Here is a 15,876-nt window from a genome sequence, read left to right on the forward strand (position 1 = left end):
GTAAGAGACTACTTAATAGCCAATAGTAATTTTAAAGTGAATTATACTTACTCATCCAACTCTTCTTCTTCAGTTTTGGAAATATCAGCATAAAGGTATTTGCTCATATCCACAGGCCTTAAATTTTTCCTTTTTGTAGGTTGGGGAGGAGAATCTTTTATAGTTACAAATGTTTCAGGTTCAGGATCTGGCTCATCAAACGGATTCAAGTACTGTGGAGCCTGTACTTCTTTAAAAGGATTGTAACTATCATTATAAAAAGATTCTTCTGATTTTTTAGATGAAATTGTTTCAGCAGCTGGTTCTATAAAAACAATTACAAGAAATAAAAAAGAGTTCAAACAATATTAATATTTAATATCAATATTTAGGGTTTCATAGTTATATATAAATTTAGAACAGTGATAATTCCCGTATTAAAATTGTAGCAGGATCAACAGAGTAAAGGATGAAATGAAAATACAGTTTTACATAGATTGACAAATTTTACTGATTGCATGTCTATGTTTTAAAAGATATACAAAAAATGATAGGTCGTGGAGCTGTAATGGACCTTAGAGACTGCCCAATCCCACTACTTTTACATCAAAAAACAAAAGCCAGTAAACATGAAGCAATTTATTCAAGGTCTTATAAGTAATAGGGAGCAGAGACAGTATTTGAGCCTAGGTTCTATGACTACAACATTAGATAATTATCATGAAAAATAGATTATTAGTTCTTTTAAATCCCTAATAGCAAAAACATTCATTGTTATTTCAGATTTTTAAAATCAATGGCAAATCAAGCAATTTGCCCAATAAACATACATTTTAAATTAAATTTTTGCTTATTCCCAGTTATTCTTAGGTAACTAAGTTACTGTGTCATTCAATTCAAGTGTGCAAAAGGAATTATAACTGCAGTGCAATGACAAAGTTGAATCAATCATTTAGAGTTACATAATTGTAAAGAAGTTTAAAGAATTACCTTAGTGTCTATATTACTATTTAAACTACAGTAGGACTTGAAATAATGGAGGAAAAGACATAAGAAAAGATATTAATTTAGAACTTGATCTAAAATACATAGTAACTTTTGTTGGTAGGAGTTTCCAAATAGAATATGATTTTATAATACTGTAACAACAGAAATTCAAACAGATAAACTATTCTTTTTTTACTGATATCTTGGGGTTTTTCTTTGTTCTGTTTTACCACCACAAGAATTTCTCATAGTATCTCCCTCTCCCAAAGGTACACGCTGTAAAATTTTTTTTTAAAAGGAAAAAGAAAATAAGAATCAGCAAAAGTTATCATTTCATCAAGTGTCTGAAAACATACATTGTTCCATACCAATGGGCCTCTCATTTCTGTAAAGAAGTAAGATAGGAGTATCTTCTCTTATATCTTCTTTGGGCAATGTTTGTTTTTTGTAGTTTTGCAACATTTATTTTTGATTGCTTTATGATTATTATTTCCATTCACATTGTTATACTAATTGTGTTTATTGTTGTCTTGGCACTACTTATTTCTCTCTGTATCCAATTATGTACATTCTCCCATGCTTCTCTGAATTCATCATATTTGACATTTCTTACAATGTAGCAATATTCTATTACATTTACCCATTCCCAAATGGATGAGCATTTACTTTGCTACCACAAAGAGCTACTATAAATATTTAATGTATATGAGGCCTTTCTTTTTATTGTAATAAACGCAGTAATGGAAACTTTGGGCCAAAGGGTATGAACATTTTAGTCACATTATTTGGATAATAACAAATTGCTTTTCAAAATGGTTTTACTGATTCACAGTTCCACCAACAATGCACTAGTGAGCCTATCTCCTCAATTCCCCTCCCACATTAACTATTCCAATTTTAAGTGAAACATCAGCAATCTTCTGATTCTCATTATTAGTGATTGGAACATTCTTTCATGTGGTAGTTTTTTGTTTTCTTCCGAGAACTGTTTGTTTAATCCTTTGACCACTTATCTATTAGGTGAAGGGATTTTCATCTTTATATATAAAACACTGCCTATGTATCTGATTTACCAAACTCTTACATGAGAAATATGATTCAAAGATATTTCCCCCATTTGACTGCTTCCCTTTTTATCCTAGATGCACTAATTTTGTTTGTATGGAAGCTTTTCATGTAATCAAAATTACTTAACTTTTTGTAATTATCTCTATTCTGTTCAATTAAGAATACATCTTCTACCCCACAACTGTGAGAAATGTGTGAACTACTTCTCTCCTCATTTTTTAATAGTATGAGTGCTAATATTAAAGTCAGATACATTTAGAATGTATTGTGGAATACAGTGTAAAGTGATGGTTTAAGCCTAATTTCTGCCCACCCACTTTCAAGTTTTCCCAGCAGTTTTTATCATGCAGAGAATACTTTCCTAAGTAATTTATGTTTAATGATTTATTAAACATTGGGTTATTAAGTTCCATTGTTTCAAATTCTCCCTTGTCTGATCTGTCCCACTGATTTACTTCTCTACTTTTTAACCAATGCCAGATGGTTTTGATGATTATTGCTTGATAGTATAGTTTGAGGTCCAGAAGTGCTATTTCCCCTTTGTCCCTTACTTCTTTCCATAATTTCTCTTAATATTCTAGATGTTTTGTTTTTCCAAATGAACATTTGATAAAGTTCTAATTGCTATAGCATTAAAAATATAAATTAACTTTGGTAGTATTGTCATTTTAAAATTGATATGTACCAGACTGAGCACTGAATATTCCTCAAGCTATTTAAATTGTTAAAGAGCACCTTGTAATTTAATCTATAGAAGTCTTCTGTGTGCTTTGGTATATTGCTTCCCAGATTCTTTAAGTATTTTGTAGTAATTTGGAATGAGATTTCTCTATTATTGAAAAATAATCTTGGATTTTGTTTTTATTATATAGACATGCAGTTGACTTTTGAGGGTTTATTTTGCAGCCTGCAACTTTGCTGAAGCTATTGCCTTGATTAGTATCTTTGCTGATTCCCTGATTTCCCAAGTAGAAAATCATGTAATTGAAAAATAGCAATTAAGTTTATTTCTTCTTTGCATTGGCTTCCTAATTTTTTTGTAATGTAAATTCAATTCAATAGAGGCTGCTAAGGGACTCAATGGACAGAACATTTGGCATGGAGTCCAAATTCAGCTTCAGACATATAGTAGCTGTGCGTCATTTTCCCTCTGCCTGTTTGTTCAACTATAAAATAGGGATAATAATAGTACCTATTTCACAGGGTTGTTGTAAGGAACAAATGAGACAAAATTTGTAAAGAGGTCAGCACAGTACCTGGTGTAGATAATAAACATTTCCTTCCTTAATTCTCTCCTTTTCTATTGTGTTCTTATATGTTTTCAGGGATATAATTTTTCCCCTAAGGACTATTTTAGCTATATACTAGAAACTGTAACATGTTCATTCATCGTTATCATTCTCTTTCACATAATTATTAATTGTCTCTATGATCTGTTCTTTGGTCTACTCATTATCTAGGATTTCATTGTTGTCTCCATTGGGGTCTACATCATTTGTGATCTTTGAACTGACTACTATTTGTACCGTTATGGTCTATAAAGGATGGTTTACTATTTATCCCTTTTTATATTTATTTTCTACAACTCTGTGCCCTAATATCTAATCATTTTCTGTAAACATTCAATATGGTACTGAAAAACATGTATATTCTTTCACTTTCCCACTTAGAAGATGCCATAAGTCTCGTACTTCTAGTTTCTCCTACAATGTGTTCAACTTTGTATTTTCCCTTTTGTTTATCTTTCTGTTATATTTGTCCAAAATTGAGAGAGGACATTAAAATCTGATGCTATTATTGTATTATACTATGTTTTCTTGTTATTCAGTTAATTTTGCCTTTATGAATTTACATGCTAACATTGGGAGCATACAAGATTAACACTAACATTGGTTTGTTATCTGGGAGAATTTTTTAATGTAGTTTTTTTAACTACATTTTTTTAAGTGTAGTTTCCTTATTTATCTTTTTTAGTTGTGCACATTTTTTTTGCTCTGTCTGATAGCATGATTGCTGTCTCGGTTGCTACTGCTACTTTTTTTTTAGATTTTTTTTAGATTCACTCGATGCCAAATGAGTTTTGTTCAAGTCCTTCAATTTTATTCTGTTTATATCTCTGCTTTTTAAGTGTGCCTCATGTAAGGAACTGATTGCGAGATTTTTTTTTTTTAAAGACTGTGTCCTTATCTCATCTAGGCTAAGATTATAGGGACTACTCATGGATCTGAGGTCACTTCTTATGGGCATGGGAGCTTAGACTGCTCCCTTTCTAAGCTGAGACAGGTCATCTCTCCTTGGGCAACTTCGTGGGCCTCTAGCTCCCAGTGCCTCGTTAACACTTAGTGAGGATATCCAATGGGCTTAGTCCAGGGCAATTTTGAACTTACAAGATCAAGACATCCACCAGCCTCCACCTCCAAGATGATTGGAATTACACATGAGTCACTACATCCAGTGGGTTTTGATTTCTTGTTCACTTCATTACTCTTGTTTCATTGAATTGTTTAATCTATTCACATTTAAAGACATACTTTTCTTCACTTGTCTCTAACATTGTTTCCCCACCCTGCTCCACTCCAGCACCTAACTAAGAGTTGCAGTGGCTCTTGTTGTTGTTGTTGTCTTTCTCTGTAAAGATAGCACTTTCTCTCTTTGGTTAATTTTGTTTACTCTACTTTAAGGAATCTTCATCCCCACAGGTTCTCTTTCCCTCAATTTTCTTCCAGCTCCCTCCATCCCTATTTGTCACTCTTTCCCCTAGTTTTGGAGTTTTACTTACACATTTCTTTTTCTTTTCTTTTTTCCTTTTATCTCATTATCTAATTCTTCCTCTTTTCTTCAGGTAAGTAGTCAAGTAAGATCTGCCTTCCTCACCTCCTCATCAACTTCTTTTGTTAGTCTTTTCTTTTTTCTAGCCCTTTCTCCCAAAACAAATTTCATTCCTTCATTCACTTCCTTAATTCTCTTCCCTTTCTGCTTACTCTAGTCTTCTTATCTTTTGATCCATAATTCTTATGTTTATTTCTTCTTTGCCTCCCTATTTTTCATGGAATCAAAGCTTCTGAAACACCTATTTTGAGTTTCTTCTTCTATTGTTTCTATCATTCTGTTATTGCCTTATAAATCTTGCCCCTTTTTTTGTTGTTGTTGTGGTTGTTGTGCTTCACTTATAGAAGTATGAATTGCCGAGGAGATAAAAAGGATAGAAGTGCGCTCCATGGTAAAAATTTTCCTGGTTTCTTGATTGGGCAGTTCATTTTCTTTCCCATCTTCCATGGCATTTCCTTTCTGGGTTATGCTCTCTCACTCTTCTGAATGTCAGTTACTTAGAGCAATTCTGATTCCTCTTCTCCCAAAGCATTTCCCCATGAAGGGACAGCACTCTCTCTAAGCACTAAAATCCCTGCAGATTATACATTATAAACTATCTTTCATTATAGACTATTTCTCTACCCTCCTCCAAGGGACTGTCCTCAAGCAAGAACCCCTCCCATGATTAAATTAAGAATTTCCCTTCTTGTTCACTGTTTTAATCCCTTCCCCTACCCTCACCCCCAGCTTTTGCAATCCCACCTAGTTTCATGTAGCCCCTCTTCTTGCTGAGAGACTGCAGCAGTTATTTTCCCCTCATTGTTTACCCCAGACTTGATTAAGATACTTTACATATTTCCCTCTTCCCTTTTACATGCCCCTTCTCATTCTGCAGTTTAATTCACAAAAAAAAAAAAAAAAAGACTGACTGGTAGACAGATGTTGGAGGGTTTATTCTATGGTGCCTCAGACCACTTCCTCTAACATCACTTCTTTTAAGTTCAACTTTCACCCTTGATTCCCCTGTGTACTTTAAAGAAATATCCTAATGGACCCTCTGCAGTTATTTTGTTGCTGTTATTTTCTGTTTCAGATCCCTCCCCCCAACTCCCAGGATTATTTATTCCTTGACTGTTATATTTGTTTACCTTTCTTGTTTTTCAGCTGTTTGGGAGTGTTTACAACATCTCTGCTCACATCTGGTGTTTTGTTTGGGGGGTTGGGAGTGTTTCAAGTGACTCCTTCATTGAATGTCCACATTTTTTCATTGAGGACCAGACTCAGGTTTGTTAAGTGTGTCACTCTGGGTTGCATCTTGAGCTCCTTCAGTCTTCAGAACACACTGTTCATTCCCTTTTGTGATTTCTGGTGGGTACATACACAAGAGTTGTTTGTTATTCAAATTTCTTTTCCTTTAGGTTTGAAAGAGTTTTGGTTGCTTTGCAGAATTCGTTGTCTGTCACTGAAATCGTTACATGTAAATGTTAGAGTTTGCAGAATGTTTGTCCTTTTTTTCTGGAGGTGATCTATAGATCACACTTTTGATTAGCACTTTGTTTCCTGTACTCAGAAGTCCTGGGGAGTTTTCTGCATTATTATTTCTTGCATTCCAACGTTCACATTTTTTGACTTGTCCTTTGTGTTCTATGATCCTTAAGCTGTTGTCTCCATGCATCTCGTCTTTGAGATTAGTATGTTTTGCTTGCATAATGTGTTCTTTTAACACCACTTTTTGCGTCTCCTCTTCAAGACTATTATTTGCTTCTATGTATTTGTAGTCCCAATTCGTTGTTCTCTCTCATTTCTTTGGAGTGACTTGACACCACGGATTCAAGTTCTTCTATCCTGCCAATTATTTCTGTAATACATGCCACAAATTCTGCTCTTACAATTCTTATTTCTCTTCTGAATCATTCAGCAACATCCTGCTGTGGTTGACCTCTTGGGAATTCATAGGGTGCTATGCCTCATCAAGCGCTGATTCTCACGATATTGATTTAGTGATGTTTGGACTTATTTAGATGTCCTGGAGGTTATCTTCCCTGTTGACTTATCTGCTTTGCTAAATGTTTTTAAACTGAGCTTTCTTTGTTCTAAGATCTTTGGTAATTTCAGTCTTTTCCTCCTCCTCAATTCCCTTATTGCTTACTTTCTGACTCCTTTCCTCTTTGGTGGTGGATCCTTGGAAGGGTATACCTCAAAGTTGTCTCAGTTATCTCCCATGCTGGGAAATTCACTTTTCACAGGCCTCCGTCAATCCTTGCCCCAAGTGACCTCTAGGGTACAGAACTGGCCCTAAATGGATTTCTGCCCTCTTCCATGCAAGCCTGGTGCAGCTTCAAATGCACATACTAGTGTCCTGCACCAGATCCCTTAGTTCTTTAGCTGTCTATTTAGCTACTACTGCAGCTTTGCATACTGCTGCCCTAGGCAGAACACGTTTCTGTTTTCCTATAGAAAGCTTCCACTGATGCAAGTTGGAACTTAATAACTTATAGCCCTAGAAAATTGCCTGGAGATATGAGAGTATCACATGATCATAAGGGCAATACATTTCAGAGACAGGAATTGAGCTCCTGACTGCAATGCAAGTCCTTCAGTCAGTACTCTGTTCTGCCTCTCACTTAACAAAAGTCCTGGGGGACATGGAGTAAAGGAGAAAGGGTACAGATTGAAGAATAATAGAAGAGCAGATAAAAATACAAGTACTGGAAATTCTTCTTCTGAAAAACATCTGATAATAACTGGCATTTCTGAGAATTCTGTCCAATTACATTTATGTACACACATGTTCTAATATTTGATTAAGATATATTGTGGGCTGGGGTCTTATACATCTTAAAAGTTGAACAGTTTTTAAACATCATACTAGTACATCATAGGTCAGAAAATTGATTTTTGACTTTACGTTGACTCTTTAAAATATTTTCTGGATTCCAATTATAACAAATTTGATTAAGAGCTTTGAGAAAGAATTTATCACTATAAGGTAAATTAGCATTGCAAAGAATTACAAACTGTAGCATAAGTTTAAGAAAAAATGTAGTTTTTTTTTCTTTTTTAAATACTAAAGGAAAGATGTAGCCCTTATTCTTGTAGACACACTCATAATATCTTCCTTTAATCACAGTAACATACAATGGCAATAACCATATCTCTGTAAAATACAAATGTGTAATCTTTGATTTAAATTACCAAAAATAAAGTCTTTGTGGTGTATGCCATGAATAACAAACAAGAAATTGACAAAGCTAGTCAATGGAAATAAGATTTTATGTGTACATTTGTGAAGAAAACAGCAAAAATTGATCCAAACATAATCACCACTCTTGGGAAAATCAAAAGCAAGAAAGCATTTGAAGTCATAAAGCAAGATTGAAAAATGATATAACAGTAACAAAAGAGGGTTTAAGGTAAGACTATTTCATACAAAAGCTTACAAACACATCTAATGAGTTTTTAAAAGAGCCACTGAAGTGCAAAATGTCAATGAGTAGATAAAAAACCTTTAAACAAAGTGAAGAGAAAGGGCAGATTTTTTTTTAAGTCAATTCAGAACTGTAAAAACAAATTGAACTATCATTACTATCCTGGTAGCTTTGTCTTCCCCAATATAGTGCTATTATTTAGGGAGAGGTCTTAATAAAAAAAGTAACACACAATTTAAAAAATGAGCATAAGTATGCTGAATAACTATTAGTAAGAATAGAAAACAGATACGTCTCAAAGAGAACAATATCTTTCACAAAAAAGATAATATTGATTATTATATTCTTTCCTAGGCCTACAAGTCTTATTAACAATCTGGAATTATGACTATTAGCCTCCTAAACTGATACAAAGAGGATATAAGATTATGATTACGGTTTTTTTCCTTCTACTTTGGTTCATGGTTGGTTTTATGTTAGAAAATCATTTAGATTTAATATAGTCATACTCTGGAATAAGGAATTCAAGTATCATTCAAAACATTTAGGCAAATTATTCTTATCCTTAAGTGACTAAGATTATCTTTGTAATTTTGTGGAGGAAGTCATTTATACTACTAGGCCTGAGTCTCTACAATTGTAAATTGAAGGGAATGTAATTAGAGGAATTCTAGGTTCCTTTTTAGATCTAAATATGATGATCCAATAATCTAATAGGCAAACTAGAAGCCTGGTCTATCAAAGGGTTTCCTAACATTTTTCATGTTGTGTAATCCTTCGGAAAACTGGCGAAAGATATGGACTCCTTATCAGAATAATATTTTTAAACACATAAAATGAAGTACAAAGGATAACAGAGAAAACTAAAGGTTAGTAAGCATAGAGATGTAATTTTTTCTCCTATTCAGTTCCCCTGAACTCTATCTATGGGCTAACAAGTAAAGAACCCTTATTCTAACATAATACATGCTGATTAGAATGAAAGAGAACTAGTCTCCTTTCTTTCATCATTAGCTGGATGACACTGAGCAAGTCATTTAATGTCACAGGACCTCAGTTCTCTAAAATGTAGAATGAGATGATCAAACTATACGATCTCTTATTAGAGCTATTTTTGCAAGCAAAATAACTTAACTATCTTAGAACAAGATTAGATATCAATAAGACCTCAGGTCAAGTTTTTATTATAATATTACTGTTATGGTTCCTAATAATAACAGTTATTATATAATGCTTAAGATTTAAAAAAACTCCATATATATTATTTTCTTTGATCCTTGAAATAAAGCAGGTTCTGTTACTCTCTCCACTGTATAAATAGGGTTGAGAGAGGTTAACTGAGCTGCCAGTGTTCACATGCTAGTGAGAATCTGAGGCAGGATTTGAATTTGAGTTACTTGCCCCTCAAGTATCTTCTAGTTCTATGGTCTTTGGGGGTACAAAAATTCATATCCTATAAATGTAATTTATCTTGGAATTTGTGCCAATCCAGACAAAAGCTATATAGAAATCTACCTATCCAGTATCAGTATTTGAGATAAGGGTTTGTTACATAAATTAACAATGTAAGCAAGAATGGTAGAGGGAAAGTTGAAATGACTGGATCACACATCATTTTAAAACACTTTCAAGGACTGTAGAAGTTATCTACAAATAGCTGACATGAAAATCAAAAGGTTTCCTTCTCTATTGTTTACAACAATTCCTCCCAGGATCATTATATAATAAACTGAAACTATATTATAAAATGTTCTATAATTCAGACTTTATATTAATTTCTAAAGCCTTCTCTCTACTTACTAAATTTAATTACAATGGAGGCAAGCATTTTTATTGATTTTTAGAGATAAGGATGGTCACAAAAAGAAAGAGGGAGAGAAAGAAAAGAATGACATTATTTTAAAAGAATGATCCCTCAATCTACAACATGGCAGGTTTCTATCATCAACTACAATCTCCTTTTAAAATCCCTGAGGGTTCAAAACGAGCTAAAAGGTACTAATAGTGAGTACTAATTTCCCCATTTACCTTAGTACAACTATTATCATTAACATCACGGCTTTACTGCCTAGTTGATTGACCTAAAACAGAAGTATAAATAACTAAAATTTAGTGTCCTATTATATATAAATTTTTATAAGAGAAATTATACAAGATTACTGTGCTACTGTAAATACTTTCTTCCTTACAACATACAATGATATGACCCTAGAAACTTATCTGTGATTTAATATTAAACTATAGATATAAAAAGGAAAAAAAAAAACAACTTATACCTTCTGAATCAGGATCTCCAAATGGGTTTAATTCAGCTACATCAGGATCACCAAATGGATTTGAACTCAAAGTGGTAAAATCTTGTTCTCCTTCATCCAAAAAGTTAAGCTTGCTGATAAGTTCTGAAAATAAATTTAAGGATTTCTTCATTAAGGCATAGTTTTGTGAATAAACTATGATTGCAATAAACATTTTAAATTCTAAAAATTCACACCAACAGTCCCTGAAAAAACAATAAAGCATGTGTGGTGTTTTACCAATGGCAGAAATAATTCATGTATTTTGTAGCACACCAACATTTTCATGTTAAAAAAATTAAATGAATAGGATACATTTTCCCTGTTTCAATTCTGCTTCTGCCTAGTACCTGTATATGGCATGGGGCAAGCCATTTCACTTCTCTGGATTTATTTCCTCAAGTATAAAATGAGAGGGTTGTACTAAATCATCTCCTAAGGTACCTTCCAGTTTTAATTTCAATCTAAGCTGGCACAATAAATAAATACTGAAATAGTTTAAAAGGTTAAAAATAATGAATAAATCCCTTACTTACAAAACGTGAATGTTGGTTTTGGCATTCAGCATAAGAAAATGATTTTAAAAGAACATACTAATAATATTTCCACATAATTCAGGAACACTTTAAGTTAAAATAAATGGCCAAGCATGCATAATTTCATAAGGTATTTAAAAAAACATTATCTACTAGGATCTTGTTATGAGGCTATCACCAAGGTGATGGATTATTATGTTATTTCCTGTTGGTGCATTACAAATTACCAAACAGAACATTCAAGGAAAAAGCACAAAGACAACACTGACAGCTGAACATAAGCATAAGTCAAGAAGCAGCAGATCACAATAAATACAAGCAATGAGAAACAGAAAGAAAGGGGGTAAGCTCATAGACCTTCAGAAGAACTGGCTGATTTAGCTGAAGGCATATTTGCTTGCTTTATGCAGTCATCTTGATCTTCATCTAAGCTGCTCAGAGCATTCAACTGGTTTACAATTTCTGTAAACAGAAGCCAGTCAAGACAAATGTAAGGTAAGGTCATTTAATTAAAAAGCAGTAGAAGCATGCTGTTATTAAAAAAAAAAGATAGAGAAAAAAAAGAGAAAAGATATTTTGTTAATCAAGAGAATCCATTTAAAGTGTTATGTGTATGATCTATCATATACTTATGCATTAGAATATTATGCTGTTCCAGAATTTGAAAAAGAAGAAGCATAGTATGATTAAACCACTAGGGGAACACAAAGACTATGCAAATGAGCACAACATCAAACAATCATCCAAGAAATTAAAACTGGCTCCCAGTATTAGTCACTACTTTTTGTGTTTGTGGATAAAATTTAAATTTTATATAAAATTTCACACAGCATAAAATATTACTCTGAATTAAAACTAAATTTTCTAAGATCATTTCTATATCAATTACATAAATTAGCATAGATTGATATCCCAGGATATTTTGAAAAATCAAAACTGAACTAAAAAAATCAGAAAAGCAGCTTATAGTTTGTATTCCTGTTTTCCTTGATTTTTCCAGGAAATTTCTGTTAAGAAAACAATGTATTGCTTAAAGGATGTAACCTCTAAGCTTACTGACCTGGCATTTTTTTTTAAAGGGGATAGGTGGGCAGAAATCCTCTAAATGTGGATAGAATAAATTTGAGGGACCAAATAGAATGTATACTTCCTGAGTTTTTAAGGTTACTTACAAGGTTGTCCTACAAGCTTAAAAGAATAACTTATTTGGTTACAAATTAAGCATCTTTTAAAGGAATATTAATTATGACAGGACACCAGGTTCAAGTTGCTTAAATTACAACTTAGGAGTAACTTAGGTACTGAGAAAATTATTCAACAGTATGATCATTAAGATGGAAAAAATCACTAATAAATAAATATTTCAATAATACTAATAGCTAACATTCATACAGTAGGCACTGAGCTAAATGCTTTACAATTATTACTTCATTTGATCCTCAAAATAACCCTGTGAGGTAAGTGCTATTATTATCCCTGTTTTATAAATGAGGAAACTATGACAAACAGGTTAAGCAACTTGCTCAGAGTCATACACAATTGTTTAAAATAATTAATTGAGGATTAACTTATGATTTGTGTATGCAAATGAATATTTAATACAGCTTTATCAAATATATTATTACAATGGAAAGATCTGTATATGAAAAGAGATTTCATAAACCAATATTAAAAAATAAAGTATTTTGTAAGATACTCTAGAATAAGTTCCCAAAGTGGGTGATACTGCCGTCTGGGGAGTGCTGGATGATCAGGGGGGGAGGGTAGTAGTTCAAATTGATGTCAATTTAAAAAAAAATTAAATGGTTAAAGACAGTAGATTTCTAAGGGGGTGCTGAGTTATTTTTTCAAAAGGGGCAACAGGCAAAATAATTTTGGGAACATTTAGGACTCTAGATAATATGCTAATGCTCTAGTATCCAATGAAAAAGTAGAAAGTTCTACTTCTCCTGAGCATGGTGGTTTATTCCTAAAATCTCTGTTCCTGGGGAACGCTGAGGCTAGAGCATCTCTTAAGCTTAGGAATCCTAAACTACAATGAACTAAACTAAATTAGGTATCCACATGAAGTATAGGAAGCTCTTGATGGGGAGGAAGGGGGTAGGTATGAAATCATACTTCCAATGTCATTCTTTAAGCAAAGGCATAACAGAAGAAACATAGGACAGAATCATGCACTCTTAGCCTAGAAACGAGAAACTGGCAGGAAGTTTGAGGAAAGAGAGAGCTGGCATGGAAGAAGGGGTGAGCTTTTAAACTGGAAGAGAAAGCCAATTCTGAGAGCTAACTGAAAAACAACCAATAAAACATAGCTTTGGGATAAATAAGACTAGTTAGAACCATATCAAATAGGCCTACCCAAGTTAGGCTGAGATATTAACTATCAAGAGAAGAAAGAGTAATGTTTTAATTTAGGGAAAACAAGCCAAATATACCTACCTATGATTAAGGATTGCTCTGAGATTCCTAGGTGGATCAAAGAGATGGGTCAGAGGCAAAAACAGGGCTTGAGATGGGTCAGAGAAAATATCTATTTCAATAACTTTATTTCTTATACAATTTTATTAAGGAAAAATTAACATTTTCTTCTTAACTTGCTAGTAAAGTTTTTCATCTCCAATTGTATTTTAACTACAGGAAGCCTTTTATGAACTGATGCAAAGTAAACTAAACAGAACACAGAAAAACAATACATAGTTATCTCTTCCACATCACAGGGGTTAGGGGTATGGCACCCCCACGATCTGGAAAATCCACATAAAATTTTTTGGCCCTTCTTTTGTACCACAGAAGAAGCCTGAATTATTGTGTTATTAAATGATAAAATGTTGATATTACACAATACTATACATATATTTTATGCACTTCTGAGTTTCAAAACTTTTTCTGTGTCATCTGCTGGCCTTTGTGTGTCATCTGAGGCTTCCACAAAACTCCCCCAAAATTCTCATTTAATTTCTTATGCCGATCCACAACATATCAAAACCATGATGGGGAAAGTCATGATGCATAATGGATAACTATACAATGAATACAATGATGTAAATGGAAAGAATAAAAATAACAAAAACTCTGAATCTCAATACTATGCAATAATGACTAAGCTTAACATTGGACAACAGATATGAAAATGCACATTTCTCCCTCTCTCTTTGTAAAGGTGAGGGACTTTGAGTATGGGACACTTGGTAAAATGTCAGACCTAGCTGATGTGTTGGTCAATTCTGTTGATTTATTTGTTATTTTTTAAATATCTTGTTATGAGTCAATTCCTTATGGAGGGAAAGAGATATATTAGGAAATGAATGTAAGGTAAAAGCAAATGATAGTACAAACATGAATTAAAAAGAAATAATTTTTTTATAAATTTTTATAAATAAAAATAAATAAAAAACTAAATAAATAGATAATGAGAATTTGAGAGAGTGGGGTGGGGAAGAAGTGGTATAAGGTATATTCATCAAGGAAATACATGACCTAAAAGGGAGTAGAGTGAGTCATGTAGTGAGAGAAAAGTAAAACATCTTAAGCACTATTTGGCACCTAGGAAAACTTAAAATCGTCTAGCAGAAAATTTCAAACATCTTTGATAAATACTTCATAAAGATTTCATAGGAAAAAAAGAGACATCTGGTTTTTGGACATTTCAAACTGAGCAGGTACAAAACAAATCTCAGTACCTTTTCCCCGAACTCTACTATGTTCCATATTTCTGTTAAGGGCCTCACTATCTTTCCAGTCACCCTGGACTGCCTTCTTGAAATCATCTCTGACTTCTCACTCTCTCCTTTACCCTATGCATCCAATCAGTTGTCAAGTCTTACTGATTATATCTCCACAACACTTCTTGCATTTGACCTTTTCTCCACACTCACATGGCCACCAGCCTAGTTCAGGTTCTTAGACCAGAGTAAAAGGCTCCTAACTGGTCTCTCTGCTTCAAGGCTGTCTTATCCATCCTTCACATATAGCCAAAGTGATATTCCTAAAATATCTAATAAAGCCTAATAATGTCATTTCCTTGCTCAATAAACTCTAATGGTTCCCCACTACCTTTAGTATAAAATATCAAAGTCCCTTTACTATTAAAGTGTTTCACAAACTGTTTCCAATCTACTTTTCAAGACTTATTACACATTACTCCCTTTCATTCACTCTTCCATCCCACATTGTATTTTCATCTTCAATGCCTAACTGCCGAGTAGGTGCTGAATAAATACCTGTTGATTTGACATGGCATTCCATCCCCCACCTCTATGCCTTTGCACAGGCTGTTGCTCATGCTTTGAATTAACTCCCTTTTTTCCTCTACCTCTTTGAACCCCTAGTTTCAGTCCAAGTTAGTTCAAATACATCTTATATTAGGCCTTTCTTGATCTCCTCAAGCTTCTGGTGCCACCCCTTCCATACGATTACTTTGTATAGTTTTGTGCAAATTTCTGTGTTCACACACTGTCTCCCCTCATAGAACGTAAGCTCTTGAAAAAAAAGGGACCATTTTTTTTTGTTGTTGTTGTAAGCCTAGCACCTAACCTGGTGCTTTGCACATAGCAGGTACTTTTATGATTGATTAGCACAACATGAGATAACATGTCATGCATGCATAATGATCTGTACTATTAGTGGGAGTAATCACTTTGGTGAGATCATGGATTAATTGATGTACTGAAATATAATAATGTCAGTTGGACTATCGTTCTTATGGTCTTGCTTTCTTCTTTCATATTGCTTACATCATATCACTTTCCAAATTTCTTTTTATTAGTATTACCA

The 15,876-nt window shown here is 33.4% G+C and overlaps 1 protein-coding gene across 7 annotated transcripts in view; it reads right to left on the reverse strand.

Moving 5' to 3' along the window:
* Positions 1–15,876, reverse strand: part of EHBP1 (EH domain binding protein 1) — a 392,318-nt gene that overhangs the window by 207,620 nt on the left and 168,822 nt on the right. For all 7 annotated transcript variants that reach the window (XM_027865114.1, XM_027865118.1, XM_027865117.1 and 4 more), the window contains exons 8-9: positions 10,550–10,672; positions 52–304 (exon numbers count right to left, since the gene is read on the reverse strand). In XM_027865114.1, the coding sequence (XP_027720915.1) occupies positions 52–304; positions 10,550–10,672 (376 nt within the window). The remainder of the gene's footprint in view (positions 1–51; positions 305–10,549; positions 10,673–15,876) is intronic.

The sequence above is a fragment of the Vombatus ursinus genome, unplaced genomic scaffold, assembly GCF_900497805.2.
Source record: "Vombatus ursinus unplaced genomic scaffold, bare-nosed wombat genome assembly UNPS02014778.1, whole genome shotgun sequence".
NCBI lineage: Eukaryota > Metazoa > Chordata > Mammalia > Diprotodontia > Vombatidae > Vombatus > Vombatus ursinus.